At 45.7% G+C, this 21416-nt stretch overlaps 1 protein-coding gene across 1 annotated transcript in view; it reads left to right on the top strand.

Annotated features, from left to right (window-relative positions):
• The window catches only part of ESPN (espin), a 238079-nt gene that overhangs the window by 173537 nt on the left and 43126 nt on the right, over positions 1 to 21416 (top strand). Inside the window, exons 8-9 of the mRNA XM_056541801.1 lie at positions 5987 to 6154; positions 7033 to 7225. Coding sequence (XP_056397776.1) covers positions 5987 to 6154; positions 7033 to 7225 — 361 coding nt within the window. The remainder of the gene's footprint in view (positions 1 to 5986; positions 6155 to 7032; positions 7226 to 21416) is intronic.

The following is a 21416-nucleotide window of genomic DNA, read 5'->3' as shown; positions in this document are numbered from 1 at the left end:
CCAGAAAGTCTCATTTACTTAACTCAACAAATGCGTTCAGCTTGGTATTTACTTAGAAGAACATAATTATGGTATAGTTCACACACGTCCCTGAGCTGTTAACTGTGTCAGTGCTAAACCTGTAGGAGATATAGCAGAGCCCAGTTGGGTCTTCAGCCTCAACCAACAACTTCGGCCATAGACATGGCAGCATAGGCCGGAGTCACATGGTGGGATGTAGCCTGGATGAGATGTAGGCCGGAGTCACATGACGAGATGTAGGCCGGAGTCACATGACGAGATGTAGGCCGGAGTCACATGACGAGATGTAGGCCGGAGTCACATGATGAGATGTAGGCCGGAGTCACATGGTGAGATGTAGGCCGGAGTCACATGACGAGATGTAGGCCGGAGTCACATGACGAGATGTAGGCCGGAGTCACATGACGAGATGTAGGCCGGAGTCACATGACGAGATGTAGGCCGGAGTCACATGGTGGGATGTAGCCTGGATGAGATGTAGGCCGGAGTCACATGACGAGATGTAGGCCGGAGTCACATGACGAGATGTAGGCCGGAGTCACATGACGAGATGTAGGCCGGAGTCACATGACGAGATGTAGGCCGGAGTCACATGACGAGATGTAGGCCGGAGTCACATGACGAGATGTAGGCCGGAGTCACATGACGAGATGTAGGCCGGAGTCACATGACGAGATGTAGGCCGGAGTCACATGACGAGATGTAGGCCGGAGTCACATGACGAGATGTAGGCCGGAGTCACATGGCGAGATGTAGGCCGGAGTCACATGACGAGATGTAGGCCGGAGTCACATGACGAGATGTAGGCCGGAGTCACATGACGAGATGTAGGCCGGAGTCACATGACGAGATGTAGGCCGGAGTCACATGACGGGATGTAGGCCGGAGTCACATGACGGGATGTAGGCCGGAGTCACATGACGAGATGTAGGCCGGAGTCACATGACGAGATGTAGGCCGGAGTCACATGACGAGATGTAGGCCGGAGTCACATGACGGGATGTAGGCCGGAGTCACATGACGGGATGTAGGCCGGAGTCACATGACGGGATGAAGGCCGAGTCACATGACGGGATGTAGGCCGGAGTCACATGACGGGATGTAGGCCGGAGTCACATGACGGGATGTAGGCCGGAGTCCCATGACGAGATGTAGGCCGGAGTCACATGACGAGATGTAGGCCGGAGTCACATGACGAGATGTAGGCCGGAGTCACATGAGGAGATGTAGGCCGGAGTCACATGACGAGATGTAGGCCGGAGTCACATGACGAGATGTAGGCCGGAGTCACATGACGAGATGTAGGCCGGAGTCACATGACGAGATGTAGGCCGGAGTCACATGACGAGATGTAGGCCGGAGTCACATGACGAGATGTAGGCCGGAGTCACATGACGAGATGTAGGCCGGAGTCACATGACGGGATGTAGGCCGGAGTCCCATGACGAGATGTAGGCCGGAGTCCCATGACGAGATGTAAGCCGGAGTCCCATGACGGGATGAAGGCCGAAGTCACATGACGGGATGTAGGCCGGAGTCACATGACGAGATGTAGGCCGGAGTCACATGACGAGATGTAGGCCGGAGTCACATGACGAGATGTAGGCCGGAGTCACATGACGAGATGAGGGCCAGAGTCACATGACGAGATGTAGGCCGGAGTCACATGATGAGATGTAGGCCGGAGTCATATATCGTACATATGCAGTACAGTGTACTGTAGCCTTTGATTTTGGACCTGGTTTAGCCAATATAAAAGGGTGGTGTCATCCTGGCTTTAGGATCATTTTTGGGTGTCAGATGACCACTTATTTACCTATATTTAAATACATGCCTGAAAAAAAAAAGAGCTAATTATACACTATGAATTAGTGTTCCCGTTTTTGGCACATATTTTAGGCACACAGTATACACCGTAATACACACAGAATAACATTGTAGGAACAAGGCCTTAGCGTTAAGCTCCTTTCACGCTGCTGTTTGTGCCCGGCAGTGTGACGGCCGTTAGAAGTTAGCGGGAGAAAAAATGTTCTCCCGCTATCCTCCGGCAGAATAACGGCAGCAATAACATGAATTCAAGTGAATGGGATCCTCTCTGCTCGTTATGACTCCCGTTAGGCTCCGTTACAAAAACGGCGGTCAAAGGGGGGGGAAAAAAAGCCCTTAACATCCTTTTGTAACGGAGCCTCACACATAGTGTTAAAGTAGCCTTAGAGAATGATCCTTGGTCTGGAGAGACCCCACCAAATCACAGATAATGGTTTATCAGCTCAGCCATGTCTGCTCCACCTGGGGCGTCCGCTGCATAAGAGACAGACCGGGGCAGTAGACACCATCGTCTGGAAGACTTGGGGGCTTTCAATGGAACATTGTAGGTACCAGGAGTCAGTAGCCTTATGAGCTGTAGAGGTCGGAGTCACGTCCAGGCCCTGCTGTCCCTTTAGACACCATTATGATAAATAGCACCCGATAGATGGAGGACCTGCTGCAGACCATTGCACCCAGGAGCTGTAGGTTACACAATATGGTGATGGTGGAGATTTGGAGATAGGACGGAGACTTACTGACGTGTTCGGTTACTGACTTCCATCTCTGCTCGACCTTCCTTGGTGATTTATAACTTATGAAAATCTCTAAGAACAACTGAGCTACAGACCTCACAGAACAGGACGCCATGTGCTGGAGGGCGCAGGGGGTAATATTTGTGTCCTCGGTTATAAGACCCGTTACTGAACTTACAACTGTCCCTATAGGCACTGTCAGTGCACACACGAATCCTATGGAGCTACATGGGGTTTTATGGCAGAAATAAGGCCTGACTAATGTGGACCCACTGGGTCACTGAGGGATTTGGTATATCGGTGAAGCAAGTCGGAAGTTGAAGGGATAGTTGACCCTTAACCCCACAGGGGTCATGGACTGTCCCACAAGGAATCTCCAGGGCACTATCTGTGTAGTGGTCTCTGTTAGCAGCGACTGGTGTATGGAAGAGGAATGGACACCAGGACACAGAACCAAAGCGTTGGGCAGGAAGCAGTCAACTGGTGGAGGTCAGGGCAGGCGGCAAACAGGTCAAGTAACGGGAAACTAAAAACTTACACCTTAGTAGACAACATGAACTAAATGGATCTTAAAGCTGAGACCCAGAGAGCTGGGTTAGGGTCCAATATCACACCCGGGACACCAGGGCATTGACTGATAACAGCTTTTATTCATAGAGGACACGGGTACTGGTGGTGATAAGACGGTACTGAGACGTTCAGATCCAAACATGGGACTGAGTGGTATAAACCCTTCAGGACTGTGGAGAACCAGAAACCGGTTGTCTTGTGGGAGGAATCAGGAACGAAATTAAACAAACAAAAAAAATCATAAAAAGTTATAGAACCATCAGAATTTATGAGTATATGGTTAGATTTACACGTCTCAAAGGTTCTACTATAAGGAAGTAAACTAGAAAGAAGGCCGTACAGCACTCACCAGGTCGTTGCTGAGAAATGGTTCTCTATTTAAAATCACTGGAACATTACAGCAGCAACAGGAGCGGGAAGGTGGACGCGAGCTCCGTGGAGCTCGTGGGTGACTGGTCCGTTTCACGGGAGTCCGCTTGGTCACGCCCACTGGGCGTGACCAAGCGGACTCCTGCGAAACGGACCCCTCACCCACGAGCTCCATGGCGCTCGCGTTCACCTTCCCGCTCCTGTTACTGCTGTAATGTTCCAGTGATTTTAAATAAAGAACCATTTCTCAGCAATGACCTGGTGAGTGCTGTACGTGTACTCAGTGCCTTCCAAGGTCCCATCTATTTGGAGTTCTCATGCTCTCCATGTACTTGTGTAAAGGGCCACTGGTTATCTCTGGCAAATGTCCAGGCAACATAATATCTTCACATCACAGGGGTGTTCCAGGGAAGTGTGTGTGTGTGTGTATATATATATATATATATATATATAATCCCAAAATGAAGCAGCACTACTTATCCAGTCCAACCAAAAAATTGGTGCCAGCGTCCCAAAGGACTTGATCAGAGTCCATCCAAGATAAGAACCAGATACAGGCGCAGCACTGATGTGATGTGTATCACTATGCTTGAAAAAGGCTCCAGGAGGAGCTGAAACGTTGTAATGCTGACATGAGATATTAAATCACTTATTTTGCTGGAGTGCTGCGCCTGTATCTGGTTCTTATATATATATATATATACATATATATATATATATATATATATATATATATATATATATATATATAAATGAAGCTCCTAAGCCACCACACTATGCATGGCTCCTGTGGGCCCGGTGGTCTTCTCTGACTGCTTGATAATCTTTGCAATCCTTCCCTCCACCTTCAGCATGAAAACTACATTTCCCACTAGCCATTGCAGCTCTGTTCTTACTGCCAACCAGCTCCCTCTCTGAGAGCAGCACCCACCCTCCTCCTCTCTGAGCAGAGAGATTCAGTGTGTGATTGGCTGAGGATGCACACACCTCCCAGCTCTCAGCACTAAAGTAAGCATGACCCATCAGTGAAGGGCAGAAACCATGTGGTCTGTGCATCTCGGGAGGGTGGGGGCTGCTTTCAGAGAGGGACATATTTTCCTCGTTCTCTGCATGTAAGTGACAACTAAAAGAGGGGAAACTGCTCTATATAGCTTATGAATGGTATTTAGACAATTTAATAGGTTGATAAGAGGGGAAGTATGGGCTATGGGTTTAGTTCCCTAGAATACTCCTAGAAGTGGTTGTCTGCTTATAGGGAATTTTGCATTCCGCCATTTAGGATCTTTATCACGGATTACAACTGAGAGCGGTGACTACCAGCAGCGGGAAAAACCTTAGGAATGTCCAAAGTGACGATAATGTGGTGATGTGTATGTCAGGCATACTAGACAAGATGTGGAAATCTGATCCGATGGTTGAATGGTCAAGTGATTTCTGGCATCATCCATAGTATTACTGGGTGTACAGTACAGAACGTCGCTGTGCAGAGTTCTTAGCATTGCGCCCCTTCTTCTTCTAGGTGGTGTTCACTTTATAACATTGGAATACATAAATATCACACAAAACTACTCTGCAGGAATGCATGGGAACGGAGTTCCTGCACTTTTTCCCCACAGCTGGAACACTGTTCCCATTAGAAGCAGTCGTGCAGGATCAGCCCTTGGGTGGAAATCTTGGGTGAATTCCCACACTACATTGACCCCTGGGTATAAGTTATATATCCTGCCAAGGTCGTATGTACCATAGTGGCAGACCATGGCGGCTGCAATGGGGCCCTTGGAAAAAGGAGGCCCATCCTGGTTGGTCTCGTTCCTTAAAGGGGTACTCCAGTGGAAAACTTTTTTTTTTTTTTTATCAACTGGGGCCAGAAAGAGATGTGTAAATTACTTGTATTTAAAAATCTTAATCCTTCCAGTACTTATCAGCTCCACAGAAAGTTCTTTTCTTTTTTGAATTTCTTTTCTGTCTGATCACAGTGCTCTCTGCTGACACCTCTGTCCATATCAGGAACTGTCCAGAGCAGGAACAAATCCCCATAACAAACCTCTCCTGCTCCGGACAGTTCTTGACATGGACAGAGGTGACAGCAGAGAGCACTGTGGTCAGGCAGAAAATAAACTTCCTGTGGAGCATACAGCAGCTGATAAGTACTGGAAGGGTTAAGATATTTATATAGAAGTCATTTACAAATCTGTTTAACTTTCTGGCACCAGTTGATTAAAAAAATGTTTTCCCACTGGAGTACCCCTTTACGAAACCGTGCAGAACTCCTCTCCCCAGGGAACCGCACTGTCAGCTAATGGAGGGGAGTATTGATCAATGGGTCATGGAAAGCAAAGGGGAATAATCACCAGACCTCTCTATCCTTGGGGCCCATTTAATATTTTCCATGGGGCCCCTTTTCTTTTATTTACGCCACTGTTTCCAGCCCTTCAAGTCTGTCACTCGTTTTTGTTTTTTTGTAGCACTTGACGTCACGTGAAGGCAGTCCGGAGGGCCTACGAAGGGCTGACTCTTGCAGGAAGTCAAGGAACTTCAATAAGAAGCCCAGCACCGGGGATTACTATAAGTACTTAGGGCAGAACACGCCGGAAGCTCCCACCGACCATAGGAGGATGGCACACAGTGAGGAGGTATGTTGTGGACAGATATACTGTAGATGGACCTGATGAAGAACAGTGTGATCTTCAAAAGCTGTCGGGCAAACATTTGTATACAGTTCAGGCCTTACACAAAAACCAGTGGTCTCCAAACTGTGGACCTCCATGTGTTGCAAAACTACAACTCCTAGCATGCCCGGACAGCCAACGGCTGTCCGGGCATGCTAGGAGTTGTAGTTTTGCGAGACATGGAGATCCACCATTTGGAGACCACTGACATCAACGTTAAGCTTGGTCAAGCATTCTTGTGTTCTGAATGGCCACCATAGACATTGACCAGTTGGCCTTCCCACCAAAATCTGTGTGTGTGGAGGCCTATAGACACCAATTAAAGGGGAACTCCCCCCCTAGGCATCTTATCCCATATCCAAAGGATAGGGGATAAGATATCTGATTGCAGGGGTCCCGCAGTTGGGACCCCCGCGATCTCTGGCAGCACAGAGTAGCAGGGGTCATGACGTCATGACCACGCCCCCTTGTGACATCATGGCCAGACCCCCTCGATGCAAGTCTATGGGAGGGGGCGTGATGGCCGTCACGCCCCCTCCCGTAGACTTGCATTGAAGGGGCATGTCGTGACGTCACAAGGGGCGTGGCCGTGACGCCTCGTACCCCGTCGCCCGCACCCAGCATTCGGAACAAGATGTCCCGAACGCTGGGGCAGTGGAGAACCCATTTTAAAAACAAATTGCGCGAAGGCTCTTCCAAAAAAAAATTCTTTATATGAACCCCTCACTTTTGTGAAGAACTAAAAGGGGTATTCCGCCAACGCAGCCGATCTCCTTAGTTTTTCACTATGCCTACGCCCTGGACTGTCGTCATGATTGTGGCGCTCTCTCTCTTTCTTGAAGGGTTCTCTTCTCTCAAACGAAGGTGTGCACAATGGTAACGCCTCCGACAAGAAGCACATGGGGAATATACCACCCCCTCCGATCCCCCCGCCTCTCCCGGAGAACCTGTGTTACCCACCGCCTCCACCTCCCCTACCAACAGAGGCGTCCGTCTCACACTCCATGCAGCGGCGCTCCTCCAACTCTACAGGAAGTAAGTTTTTTAGTTTTATTTTTTTTTTGGACGCTACTTCTACTTTTGATACAATGCGGTGGACATTTCCATAGTTCTCGACTGTTTATGGTGTTCCCCTCTTTAGGACTATGGACTTAAAGGGGAACTCTGGTGGAAAACAATTATATATTTTTTTTTTTTTAAATCAACTGGTGCTAGAAAGTTAAATAGATTTTGAAATTACTTCTATATAAAAATCTTAATCCTTCCAGTACTTATTAGCTGTGGTATGCTCCACAGGAAGTTGTATAGCTCTTTCCAGTCTGACCACAGTGCTCTCTGCTGACACCTCTGTCCGTGTCAGGAACTGTCCAGAGCAGGAGAGGTTTGCTATGGGAATTCGCTCCTCCTGCTCTGGACAGTTCCTGACATGGACAGCGGTGTCAGCAGAGAGCGCTGTGGTCACACTGGAAAGAACTACACAACTTCCTGTGGAGCATACAGCAGCTGATAAGTACTGGAAAGATTAAGATTTTTAAATAGAAGTAATTTACAAATCTGTTTAACTATCTGTCAGTTGATTTAAAAAAAAATGTTTTTCACCAGAGTATCCCTTTAAATGCAGATTTAAAGGGGTTATCTGTATCCTAAAAAAAAATTGTGTACACTGTCTCTTAGGCCGCATTCACATCACAATTTTTGATTCTGTCCGGTGTATTTTGGAAACGGATGCCATAAAATCATATAAAATCGTATGCTAAAAAAATCAAATCAGGTGTGTCTGAAAATCGTATATGTCAGAAAAAAAAATCATATCCAATATCTAATTGTGTGTTCTGTATTTGTAGTTGTATGTTCTGTATTCATTGTTGTGTGTTCTGTATTCATAGTTTTGTGTTCTGTAGTCATTGTTGTATGTTCTGTATTCATAGTTGTATGTTCTGTATTCAGAATTGTGTGTTCTGCTTTCATGGTTGTGTATTCTGTAGTCATGGTTGTGTATTCTGTAGTCATGGTTGTGTGTTCTGTGTTCATGGTTGTGTATTCTGTAGTCATGGTTGTGTGTTCTGTAGTCATGGTTGTGTGTTCTGTAGTCATGGTTGTGTGTTCTGTAGTCATGGTTGTGTTTTCTTTAGTCATGGTTGTGTGTTCTGTGTTCATGGTTGTGTGTTCTGTGTTCATGGTTGTGTGTTCTGTGTTCATGGTTGTGTGTTCTGTGTTCATGGTTGTGTATTCTGTAGTCATGGTTGTGTATTCTGTAGTCATGGTTGTGTATTCTGTAGTCATGGTTGTGTGTTCTGTGTTCATGGTTGTGTGTTCTGTGTTCATGGTTGTGTGTTCTGTATTCATGGTTGTGTGTTCTGTTGTCATGGTTGTGTATTCTGTAGTCATGGTTGTGTGTTCTGTGTTCATGGTTGTGTGTTCTGTGTTCATGGTTGTGTGTTCTGTGTTCATGGTTGTGTGTTCTGTAGTCATGGTTGTGTGTTCTGTTGTCATGGTTGTGTATTCTGTAGTCATGGTTGTGTGTTCTGTATTCATGGTTGTGTGTTCTGTATTCATGGTTGTGTGTTCTGTATTCATTGTGTATTCTGTTCTGTATTCATTGTTGTGTGTTCTGTATTCGTCGTGTATTCTGTTCTGTATTCATAGTTGTATGTTCTGTATTCATTGTTGTGTGTTCTGTATTCATTGTGTGTTATTTTCTGTATTCATTGTTGTGTGTTCTGTATTCGTTGTGTATTCTGTTCTGTATTCATTGTTGTGTATTCTGTATTCATTGTGTATTCTGTTCTGTATTCATTGTTGTGTGTTCTGTATTCATAGTTGTATGTTCTGTATTCATTGTGTATTCTGTTCTGTTTTCATTGTTGTGTGTTCTGTATTCGTCGTGTATTCTGTTCTGTATTCATAGTTGTATGTTCTGTATTCATTGTTGTGTGTTGTCACGATGCCGGCTGGCAGGTAGTGGATCCTCTGTGCCAGAGAGGGATTGGCGTGGACCGTGCTAGTGGACCGGTTCTAAGTCACTACTGGTATTCACCAGAGCCCGCCGCAAAGCGGGATGGTCTTGCTGCGGCGGTAGTGACCAGGTCGTATCCACTAGCAACGGCTCAACCTCTCTGACTGCTGAAGATAGGCGCGGTACAAGGGAGTAGACAGAAGCAAGGTCGGACGTAGCAGAAGGTCGGGGCAGGCAGCAAGGATCGTAGTCAGGGGCAACGGCAGGAGGTCTGGAACACAGGCTAGGAACACACAAGGAAACGCTTTCACTGGCACAATGGCAACAAGATCCGGCGAGGGAGTGCAGGGGAAGTGAGGTATAAATAGGGAAGTGCACAGGTGAAGACACTAATTAGAACCACTGCGCCAATCAGCGGCGCAGTGGCCCTTTAAATCGCAGAGACCCGGCGCGCGCGCGCCCTAGGGAGCGGGGCCGCGCGCGCCGGGACAGGACCGACGGAGAGCGAGTCAGGTACGGGAGCCGGGGTGCGCATCGCAAGCGGGCGCCACCCGCATCGCGAATCGCATCCCGGCTGGAGGCGGTATCGCAGCGCCCCAGGTCAGTGGATCTGACCGGAGCGCTGCAGTAACGAGAGTGTAGCGAGCGCTCCGGGGAGGAGCGGGGACCCGGAGCGCTCGGCGTAACAGTACCCCCCCCCTTGGGTCTCCCCCTCTTCTTAGAGCCTGAGAACCTGAGGAGCAGACTTTTGTCTAGGATATTGTCCTCAGGTTCCCAGGATCTCTCTTCAGGACCACAACCCTCCCAATCAACTAAAAAAAAAGTTTTCCCTCTGACCTTCTTGGATGCCAGAATCTCTTTGACGGAGAAGATGTCCGAGGAGCCGGAAACAGGAGTGGGGGAAACAAGTTTGGGAGAGAAACGGTTGATGATAAGTGGTTTAAGAAGAGAAACGTGAAAGGCATTAGGAATACGAAGAGAAGGAGGAAGAAGAAGTTTGTAAGAGACAGGATTAATCTGGCACAAAATTTTGAAAGGACCAAGATAGCGTGGTCCCAACTTGTAGCTAGGGACACGGAAGCGGACATATTTAGCGGAGAGCCATACCTTGTCTCCAGGAGAAAAAATGGGAGGAGCTCTTCTTTTCTTATCAGCAAACTTCTTCATGCGTGATGAAGCCTGTAAGAGAGAATTTTGGGTCTCTCTCCATATGGTGGAAAGATCACGAGATATTTCATCCACAGCGGGCAAACCAGAGGGCAAGGGGGTAGGGAGGGGGGGAAGAGGGTGACGGCCGTACACCACGAAAAATGGGGATTTGGAGGAAGATTCAGAGACTCTGAAGTTATACGAGAATTCGGCCCATGGTAGAAGGTCTGCCCAGTCATCCTGGCGGGAGGAAACAAAATGTCGTAAATAATCACCCAAGAGCTGGTTAATTCTTTCTACTTGTCCATTGGATTGAGGATGATATGCAGAAGAAAAGTTTAATTTAATCTTGAGTTGTTTACAGAGAGCCCTCCAGAATTTAGACACGAATTGGACGCCTCTATCCGAGACGATCTGCGTAGGCAACCCGTGAAGACGAAAAATGTGTACAAAAAATTGTTTAGCCAACTGAGGCGCTGAAGGAAGACCAGGAAGAGGGATGAAATGTGCCATTTTGGAGAATCGATCAACGACCACCCAAACAACAGTGTTGCCACGGGATGGGGGTAAGTCTGTAATAAAATCCATACCAATCAGAGACCAAGGCTGTTCGGGGACAGGCAGAGGATGAAGAAAACCAGCGGGCTTCTGGCGAGGAGTCTTATCCCGGGCACAGACAGTGCAGGCTCGCACAAAGTCCACGACATCCGTCTCCAGAGTCGGCCACCAATAGAAGCGAGAGATGAGTTGCACCGATTTCTTGATGCCCGCATGACCTGCGAGATGGGAGGAGTGACCCCATTTGAGGATTCCGAGGCGTTGGCGTGGAGAGACGAAGGTCTTTCCTGGAGGAGTTTGCCTGATGGAGGCTGGAGAAGTGGAGATCAGGCAGTCAGGAGGAAAGATGTGTTGCGGAGAGACCTCTACTTCCGAGGCATCCGAGGAACGAGAGAGAGCATCGGCCCTAATGTTCTTATCGGCAGGCCGAAAGTGAATTTCAAAATTAAATCGGGCAAAGAACAGAGACCACCTGGCCTGGCGAGGATTCAGCCGTTGGGCAGACTGGAGATAGGAGAGGTTCTTGTGATCGGTGTAAATAATAACTGGAAATCTTGATCCCTCCAGCAGATGCCTCCATTCCTCAAGTGCTAATTTAATGGCTAGAAGCTCTCGATCCCCGATGGAGTAGTTCCTCTCCGCCGGAGAGAAGGTCCTAGAAAAAAAACCACAAGTAACAGCATGCCCGGAAGAATTTTTTTGTAGAAGGACCGCTCCAGCTCCTACTGAGGAGGCATCAACCTCCAATAGGAAGGGTTTAGATGGGTCAGGTCTGGAGAGCACGGGAGCCGAAGAAAAGGCAGACTTGAGCCGTTTAAAGGCGTCTTCCGCTTGAGGAGGCCATGACTTGGGATTGGCATCTTTTTTGGTTAAAGCCACGATAGGAGCCACAACGGTAGAAAAATGTGGAATAAATTGCCTGTAATAATTGGCGAACCCCAAAAAACGTTGGATAGCACGGAGTCCGGAGGGGCGTGGCCAATCTAAGACGGCAGAGAGTTTGTCTGGATCCATTTGTAGTCCCTGGCCAGAGACCAAGTATCCTAGGAAAGGAAGAGATTGGCATTCAAACAGACATTTCTCTATCTTGGCATAAAGTTGATTGTCACGAAGTCTCTGAAGAACCATACGGACATGCTGGCGGTGTTCTTCTAGATTGGCAGAAAAAATCAGGATATCGTCCAAATATACAACAACACAGGAGTATAAGAGATCACGAAAAATTTCATTAACAAAGTCTTGGAAGACGGCAGGGGCGTTGCACAGGCCAAAGGGCATGACCAAATACTCAAAGTGTCCATCTCTAGTGTTAAATGCCGTTTTCCATTCATCCCCCTCTCTGATGCGGATGAGATTATAAGCACCTCTTAAGTCCAGTTTGGTAAAGATGTGGGCACCTTGGAGGCGATCAAAGAGTTCAGAGATGAGAGGTAGGGGGTAGCGGTTCTTTACCGTGATTTTATTAAGACCGCGGTAGTCAATGCAAGGACGTAGAGAGCCATCTTTTTTGGACACAAAGAAAAATCCGGCTCCGGCAGAAGAGGAGGATTTACGGATAAAGCCCTTTTTTAAATTTTCCTGGATGTACTCAGACATAGCAAGAGTCTCTGGGGCGGACAGAGGATAAATTCTGCCCCGGGGTGGAGTAGTGCCCGGGAGGAGGTCAATAGGACAATCATAAGGCCTGTGAGGAGGTAGAGTCTCAGCTTGTTTTTTGTAAAAAACATCCGCAAAGTCCATATAGGCCTTAGGGAGACCGGTTACAGGGGAAACCACAGAGTCACGGCAAGGAGTACTGGGAACCGGTTTAAGGCAGTCCTTGAAACAAGAGGGACCCCAACTCTTGATCTCCCCAGTGGACCAATCCAGGGTTGGGGAATGGAGTTGAAGCCAGGGTAGTCCAAGGAGAATTTCGGAAGTGCAATTGGGGAGGACCAAAAATTCAATTTTCTCGTGATGAGGTCCGATGCACATTAGAAGGGGCTCCGTGCGGAAACGTATGGTACAGTCCAATCTTTCATTGTTTACACAATTGATGTAGAGGGGTCTGGCGAGACTGGTCACCGGGATGTTGAACCTGTTGACGAAAGAGGCCAAAATAAAATTTGCTGCAGATCCGGAATCCAAGAAGGCCATAGTAGAGAAGGAGAAGGCAGAGGCAGATATCCGCACAGGCACAGTAAGACGTGGAGAAGCAGAGTTGACATCAAGGACTGTCTCACGTTTGTGCGGAGTCAGCGTACGTCTTTCCAGGCGGGGAGGACAGATAGGACAATCCTTCAGGAAGTGTTCGGTACCGGCACAGTACAGGCAGAGATTCTCCATGCGGCGTCGTGTCCTCTCTTGAGGTGTCAGGCGAGACCGGTCGACCTGCATAGCCTCCACGGCGGGAGGCACAGGAACAGATTGCAGGGGACCAGAGGAGAGAGGAGCCGGGGAGAAAAAACGCCTCGTGCGAACAAAGTCCATATCCTGGCGGAGCTCCTGACGCCTTTCGGAAAAACGCATGTCAATGCGAGTGGCTAGATGAATGAGTTCATGTAGATTAGCAGGGATTTCTCGTGCGGCCAGAACATCTTTAATGTTGCTGGATAGGCCTTTTTTAAAGGTCGCGCAGAGGGCCTCATTATTCCAGGATAGTTCTGAAGCAAGAGTACGGAATTGTACGGCGTACTCGCCAACGGAAGAATTACCCTGGACCAGGTTCAACAGGGCGGTCTCAGCAGAAGAGGCTCGGGCAGGTTCCTCAAAGACACTACGAATTTCCGAGAAGAAGGAGTGTATAGAGGCGGTGACGGGGTCATTGCGGTCCCAGAGCGGTGTGGCCCATGACAGAGCTTTTCCAGACAGAAGGCAGAACACGAAAGCCACCTTAGACCTTTCAGTAGGAAACTGGTCCGACATCATCTCCAAGTGCAGGGAACATTGGGAAAGAAAGCCACGGCAAAACTTAGAGTCCCCATCAAATTTATCCGGCAAGGATAGTCGTAGGCCAGAAGCGGCCACTCGCTGCGGAGGAGGTGCAGGAGCTGGCGGAGGAGATGATTGCTGAAGCTGTGGTAGTAGCTGCTGTAGCATCACGGTCAGTTGAGACAGCTGTTGGCCTTGTTGCGCTATCTGTTGTGACTGCTGGGCGACCACCGTGGTGAGGTCAGCGACAACTGGCAGAGGAACTTCAGCGGGATCCATGGCCGGATCTACTGTCACGATGCCGGCTGGCAGGTAGTGGATCCTCTGTGCCAGAGAGGGATTGGCGTGGACCGTGCTAGTGGATCGGTTCTAAGTCACTACTGGTTTTCACCAGAGCCCGCCGCAAAGCGGGATGGTCTTGCTGCGGCGGTAGTGACCAGGTCGTATCCACTAGCAACGGCTCAACCTCTCTGACTGCTGAAGATAGGCGCGGTACAAGGGAGTAGACAGAAGCAAGGTCGGACGTAGCAGAAGGTCGGGGCAGGCAGCAAGGATCGTAGTCAGGGGCAACGGCAGGAGGTCTGGAACACAGGCTAGGAACACACAAGGAAACGCTTTCACTGGCACAATGGCAACAAGATCCGGCGAGGGAGTGCAGGGGAAGTGAGGTATAAATAGGGAAGTGCACAGGTGAAGACACTAATTAGAACCACTGCGCCAATCAGCGGCGCAGTGGCCCTTTAAATCGCAGAGACCCGGCGCGCGCGCCCTAGGGAGCGGGGCCGCGCGCGCCGGGACAGGACCGACGGAGAGCGAGTCAGGTACGGGAGCCGAGGTGCGCATCGCGAGCGGGCGCCACCCGCATCGCGAATCGCATCCCGGCTAGAGGTGGTATCGCAGCGCCCCGGGTCAGTGGATCTGACCGGAGCGCTGCAGTAACGAGAGTGTAGCGAGCGCTCCGGGGAGGAGCGGGGACCCGGAGCGCTCGGCGTAACATGTGTTCTGTATTCATTGTGTATTATGTTCTGTATTCATTGTTGTGTGTTCTTTATTCATAGTTGTGTATTCTGTTCTGTTTTCATTGTTGTGTATTCTGTATTCTTTGTGTATTCTGTTCTGTTTTCATTGTTGTGTATTCTGTATTCATTGTGTATTCTGTTCTGTATTCATGGTTGTGTGTTCTGTATTCATTGTTGTGTGTTCTGTTTTCATTGTTGTGTGTTATGTATTTGTTGTGTATTCTGTTCTGTATTCATTGTTGTGTGTTCTGTTTTCATTGTTGTGTGTTCTGTTTTCATTGTTGTGTGTTCTGTATTCGTTGTGTATTCTGTTCTGTATTCATTGTTGTGTGTTCTGTATTTGTAGTTGTGTGTTCTGTATTCATTGTTGTGTGTTCTGTATTTGTAGTTGTGTGTTCTGTATTCATTGTTGTGTGTTCTGTATTCGTAGTTGTGTGTTCTGTATTCGTTGTGTATTCTATCCTGTATTCATTGTTGTGTGTTCTGTTTTCATTGTTGTGTATTATGTATTTGTTGTGTATTCTGTTCTGTTTTCATTGTTGTGTGTTCTGTATTCGTAGTTGTGTGTTCTGTATTCATTGTGTATTCTATCCTGTATTCATTGTTGTGTGTTCTGTTTTCATTGTTGTGTATTATGTATTTGTTGTGTATTCTGTTCTGTTTTCATTGTTGTGTGTTCTGTATTCGTAGTTGTGTGTTCTGTATTCGTTGTGTATTCTGTTCTGTATTCATAGTTGTGTGTTCCATTGTGTTGGTTTCCTAACATTTCCGGCTGCTAATAAAAAACAATGTAGCGGAGTCTGAACGTGGCTTTTGTTCTATGTTCTGGTTTGTTTCCTTTTAGATCTTTTTTATAGTGTTTTGGCTGCAGGTGATTCTGTTATAAAATGTGACAATGAAATAAACAGAACAGATCTCAGGTTGTGATCTCCAATATTGTGACATTGCCCCCTCCCCTATATAAGAAGCAGACACTACATGGAGAGTTATTGGATATATGTTATCCAATTATTTATTATTGGATATATGTTTTATTTTTATTTTTTTAAGGAATTTTTTTGTGGTTTTTGTTCTAGTTTTACATTTTACGGTTTATATTTTAAAATCTTTCCATTTTCATTCTGGCCACTAGGGCATAAAACTAAGCTGAGACGTCCTTTTGTGTCTGTGATGATAAGGAGGAGGATGCTGGAAAGTGACCTGTATAGCATTAAAGCAAGAGGGGACACCAGGAAATAGAAAAGAGAATGGATGATGCCCACAGATCAGTCTCATTATAGATAGAAAAGACAATAGGAGCTCAGCTTTTCCCTCCCTGTAGATAAAGAAGACAATAGGAGCTCAGACTTCCCCTTCCTTGTAGACAGAGAAGACAATAGGAATTCAGCTCCCCCTGTCCCTGTAGATAGAGAAGACAATAGGAGCTCAGCTTTCCCCTTCCCTGTAGATAGAGAAGACAATAAGAGCTCAGTCTCCCCTTCCCTGTTGCTAGAGAAGACAATATAAGCTCAGCCCCCATTTGTAGATATAGAAGACAATAGAAGCTCAGCCTCCCCGTCTGTAGATAGAGAAGACAATGGAAGCTCAGCCTCCCCATCTGTAGATAGAGAAGACAATAGAAGCTCAGCCTCCACGTCTGTAGATAGAGAAGACAATAGAAGCTCAGCCTCCACGTCTGTAGATAGAGAAGACAATAGAAGCTCAGCCTCCCCATCTGTAGATAGAGAAGACAATGGAAGCTCAGCCTCCCCGTCTGTAGATAGAGAAGACAATAGAAGCTCAGCCTCCCCGTCTGTAGATAGAGAAGACAATAGAAGTTCAGCCTTCCCGTCTGTAGATAGAGAAGACAATAGAAGCTCAGCCTCCCCATCTGTAGATAGAGAAGACAATGGAAGCTCAGCTTCCCGTCTGTAGATAGAGAAGACAATAGAAGCTCAGCCTCCCCGTCTGTAGATAGAGAAGACAATAGAAGCTCAGCCTCCCCGTCTGTAGATAGAGAAGACAATAGAAGCTCAGCCTCCCCGTCTGTAGATAGAGAAGACAATAGAAGCTCAGCCTCCCCGTCTGTAGATAGAGAAGACAATAAGAGCTCAGCCTCCCCATCTGTAGATAGAGAAGACAATAGAAGCTCAGCCTCCCCGTCTGTAGATAGAGTAGACAATGGAAGCTCAGCCTCCCCGTCTGTAGATATAGAAGACAATAGAAGCTCAGCCTCCCCGTCTGTAGATAGAGTAGACAATAGAAGCTCAGCCTCCCCGTCTGTAGATAGAGAAGACAATGGAAGCTCAGCCTCCCCGTCTGTAGATAGAGAAGACAATAAGAGCTCAGCCTCCCCGTCTGTAGATAGAGAAGACAATAAGAGCTCAGCCTCCCCGTCTGTAGATAGAGAAGACAATAAGAGCTCAGCCTCCCCGTCTGTAGATAGAGAAGACAATGGAAGCTCAGCCTCCCCGTCTGTAGATAGAGAAGACAATAGAAGCTCAGCCTCCCCGTCTGTAGATAGAGAAGACAATGGAAGCTCAGCCTCCCCATCTGTAGATAGAGAAGACAATGGAAGCTCAGCCTCCCCGTCTGTAGATAGAGAAGACAATAAGAGCTCAGCCTCCCCATCTGTAGATAGAGAAGACAATAAGAGCTCAGCCTCCCCATCTGTAGATAGAGAAGACAATAAGAGCTCAGCCTCCCCATCTGTAGATAGAGAAGACAATAAGAGCTCAGCCTCCCCGTCTGTAGATAGAGTAGACAATAGAAGCTCAGCCTCCCCGTCTGTAGATAGAGAAGACAATGGAAGCTCAGCCTCCCCGTCTGTAGATAGAGAAGACAATAAGAGCTCAGCCTCCCGTCTGTAGATAGAGAAGACAATAAGAGCTCAGCCTCCCCGTCTGTAGATAGAGAAGACAATAAGAGCTCAGCCTCCCCGTCTGTAGATAGAGAAGACAATAAGAGCTCAGCTGTTAGGAAAGGAGGAAGGAAAGTGACCAATAATAATAATAACTGTTATTGTTATTATTTCATATTCTATTTATATTTATTTCTTGCTAACGTTTTCCTGCTCTCCAGAGTAATATATATTCTGTTGTATGGAAATTCTTTCCATTGGCTTTTAATATCTGTTATTGTTACTTATCTTTGTTCTAATTTTTTTTCTATTTGGTTTTATTAATCGCTTTGGTTCAGCAGTAATGGAGGAGGGAGATAGGGAACAAACATGATAATAGTTATTAATCAGAGTGTTACAACCAGTGCCAGGACAGCAACAGTTATTATACGCAGTCCTATGTCAGTTATTATATGCAGTCCTATGTCAGTTATTATATGCAGTCCTATGTCAGTTATTATAAGCAGTCCTATGTCAGTTATTATATGCAGTCCTATGTCAGTTATTATACGCAGTCCTATGTCAGTTATTATACGCAGTCCTATGTCAGTTATTATATGCAGTCCTATGTCAGTTATTATATGCAGTCCTATGTCAGTTATTGTATGCAGTCCTATGTCAGTTATTATAAGCAGTCCTATGTCAGTTATACGCAGTCCTATGTCAGTTATTATATGCAGTCCTATGTCAGTTATTATACGCAGTCCTATGTCAGTTATTATACGCAGTCCTATGTCAGTTATTATACGCAGTCCTATGTCAGTTATTATACGCAGTCCTATGTCAGTTATTATACGCAGTCCTATGTCAGTTATTATACGCAGTCCTATGTCAGTTATTATATGCAGTCCTGTCAGTTATTATACGCAGTCCTATGTCAGTTATTATAAGCAGTCCTATGTCAGTTATTATATGCAGTCCTGTCAGTTATTATACGCAGTCCTATGTCAGTTATTATATGCAGTCCTGTCAGTTATTATACGCAGTCCTATGTCAGTTATTGTATGCAGTCCTATGTCAGTTATTATACGCAGTCCTATGTCAGTTATTATATTCAGTCCTATGTCAGTTATTGTATGCAGTCCTATGTCAGTTATTATATGCAGTCCTATGTCAGTTATTATACGCAGTCCTATGTCAGTTATTATACGCAGTCCTATGTCAGTTATTATAAGCAGTCCTATGTCAATTATTATACGCAGTCCTATGTCAGTTATTATACGCAGTCCTATGTCAGTTATTATACGCAGTCCTATGTCAGTTATTATACGCAGTCCTATGTCAGTTATTATACGCAGTCCTATGTCAGTTATTATAAGCAGTCCTATGTCAATTATTATACGCAGTCCTATGTCAGTTATTATACGCAGTCCTATGTCAGTTATTATATTCAGTCCTATGTCAGTTATTGTATGTAGTGCTATGTCAGTTATTATACGCAGTCCTATGTCAGTTATTATACGCAGTCCTATGTCAGTTATTATACTCAGTCCTAGGTCAGTTATTATACGCAGTCCTATGTCAGTTATTATACGCAGTCCTATGTCAGTTATTATACGCAGTCCTAGGTCAGTTATTATACGCAGTCCTATGTCAGTTATTATAAGCAGTCCTATGTCAGTTATTGTATGCAGTCCTATGTCAGTTATGATACGCAGTCCTATGTCAGTTATTATACGCAGTCCTATGTCAGTTATTATACGCAGTCCTATGTCAGTTATTATACGCAGTCCTATGTCAGTTATTATACGCAGTCCTATGTCAGTTATTATAAGCAGTCCTATGTCAGTTATTATAAGCAGTCCTATGTCAGTTATTATACGCAGTCCTATGTCAGTTATTATACGCAGTCCTATGTCAGTTATTATACGCAGTCCTAGGTCAGTTATTGTATGCAGTCCTATGTCAGTTATTGTATGCAGTCCTATGTCAGTTATTGTATGCAGTCCTTTGTCAGTTATTATACGCAGTCCTATGTCAGTTATTATATGCAGTCCTGTCAGTTATTATACGCAGTCCTATGTCAGTTATTGTACGCAGTCCTATGTCAGTTATTATACGCAGTCCTATGTCAGTTATTATACGCAGTCCTATGTCAGTTATTGTATGCAGTCCTATGTCAGTTATTATACGCAGTCCTATGTCAGTTATTATACGCAGTCCTATGTCAGTTATTATACGCAGTCCTATGTCAGTTATTATACGCAGTCCTATGTCAGTTATTATACGCAGTCCTATGTCAGTTATTTTACACAGTCGTATGTCAGTTATTATATGCAGTCCTATGTCAGTTATTATACGCAGTCCTATGTCAGTTATTATATGCAGTCCTATGTCAGTTATTATATGCAGTCCTATGTCAGTTATTGTATGCAGTCCTATGTCAGTTATTATACGCAGTCCTTTGTCAGTTATTATACGCAGTCCTATGTCAGTTATTATACGCAGTCCTATGTCAGTTATTTTACACAGTCCTATGTCAGTTATTATATGCAGTCCTATGTCAGTTATTATACGCAGTCCTATGTCAGTTATTATATGCAGTCCTATGTCAGTTATTGTATGCAGTCCTATGTCAGTTATTATAAGCAGTCCTATGTCAGTTATTATACGCAGTCCTATGTCAGTTATTATACGCAGTCCTATGTCAGTTATTGTATGCAGTCCTATGTCAGTTATTATACGCAGTCCTATGTCAGTTATTATACGCAGTCCTATGTCAGTTATTATACGCAGTCCTATGTCATATATTATACGCAGTCCTATGTCAGTTATTGTATGCAGTCCTATGTCAGTTATTGTATGCAGTCCTATGTCAGTTATTATACGCAGTCCTATGTCAGTTATTATACGCAGTCCTATGTCAGTTATTATACGCAGTCCTATGTCAGTTATTATACGCAGTCCTATGTCAGTTATTATACGCAGTCCTATGTCAGTTATTATATGCAGTCCTATGTCAGTTATTATATGCAGTCCTATGTCAGTTATTATACGCAGTCCTATGTCAGTTATTATACGCAGTCCTATGTCAGTTATTATATGCAGTCCTATGTCAGTTATTATACGCAGTCCTATGTCAGTTATTATACGCAGTCCTATGTCAGTTATACGCAGTCCTATGTCAGTTATTATATGCAGTCCTATGTCAGTTATTATACGCAGTCCTATGTCAGTTATTATACGCAGTCCTATGTCAGTTATTATACGCAGTCCTATGTCAGTTATTATACGCAGTCCTATGTCAGTTATTATATGCAGTCCTGTCAGTTATTATACGCAGTCCTATGTCAGTTATTGTATGCAGTCCTATGTCAGTTATTATACGCAGTCCTATGTCAGTTATTATATTCAGTCCTATGTCAGTTATTGTATGCAGTCCTATGTCAGTTATTATACGCAGTCCTATGTCAATTATTATACGCAGTCCTATGTCAGTTATTATATTCAGTCCTATGTCAGTTATTGTATGCAGTCCTATGTCAGTTATTGTATGTAGTGCTATGTCAGTTATTATACGCAGTCCTATGTCAGTTATTATACGCAGTCCTATGTCAGTTATTATACGCAGTCCTAGGTCAGTTATTATACGCAGTCCTAGGTCAGTTATTATACGCAGTCCTATGTCAGTTATTATACGCAGTCCTATGTCAGTTATTATACGCAGTCCTAGGTCAGTTATTATACGCAGTCCTATGTCAGTTATTATAAGCAGTCCTATGTCAGTTATTGTATGCAGTCCTATGTCAGTTATGA

The sequence above is a fragment of the Hyla sarda genome, chromosome 10, assembly GCF_029499605.1.
Source record: "Hyla sarda isolate aHylSar1 chromosome 10, aHylSar1.hap1, whole genome shotgun sequence".
Lineage (NCBI taxonomy): Eukaryota > Metazoa > Chordata > Amphibia > Anura > Hylidae > Hyla > Hyla sarda.
The sequence above is the reverse complement of the archived record's forward strand: the minus strand, read 5'-3'. Positions and strand labels throughout refer to the sequence as shown.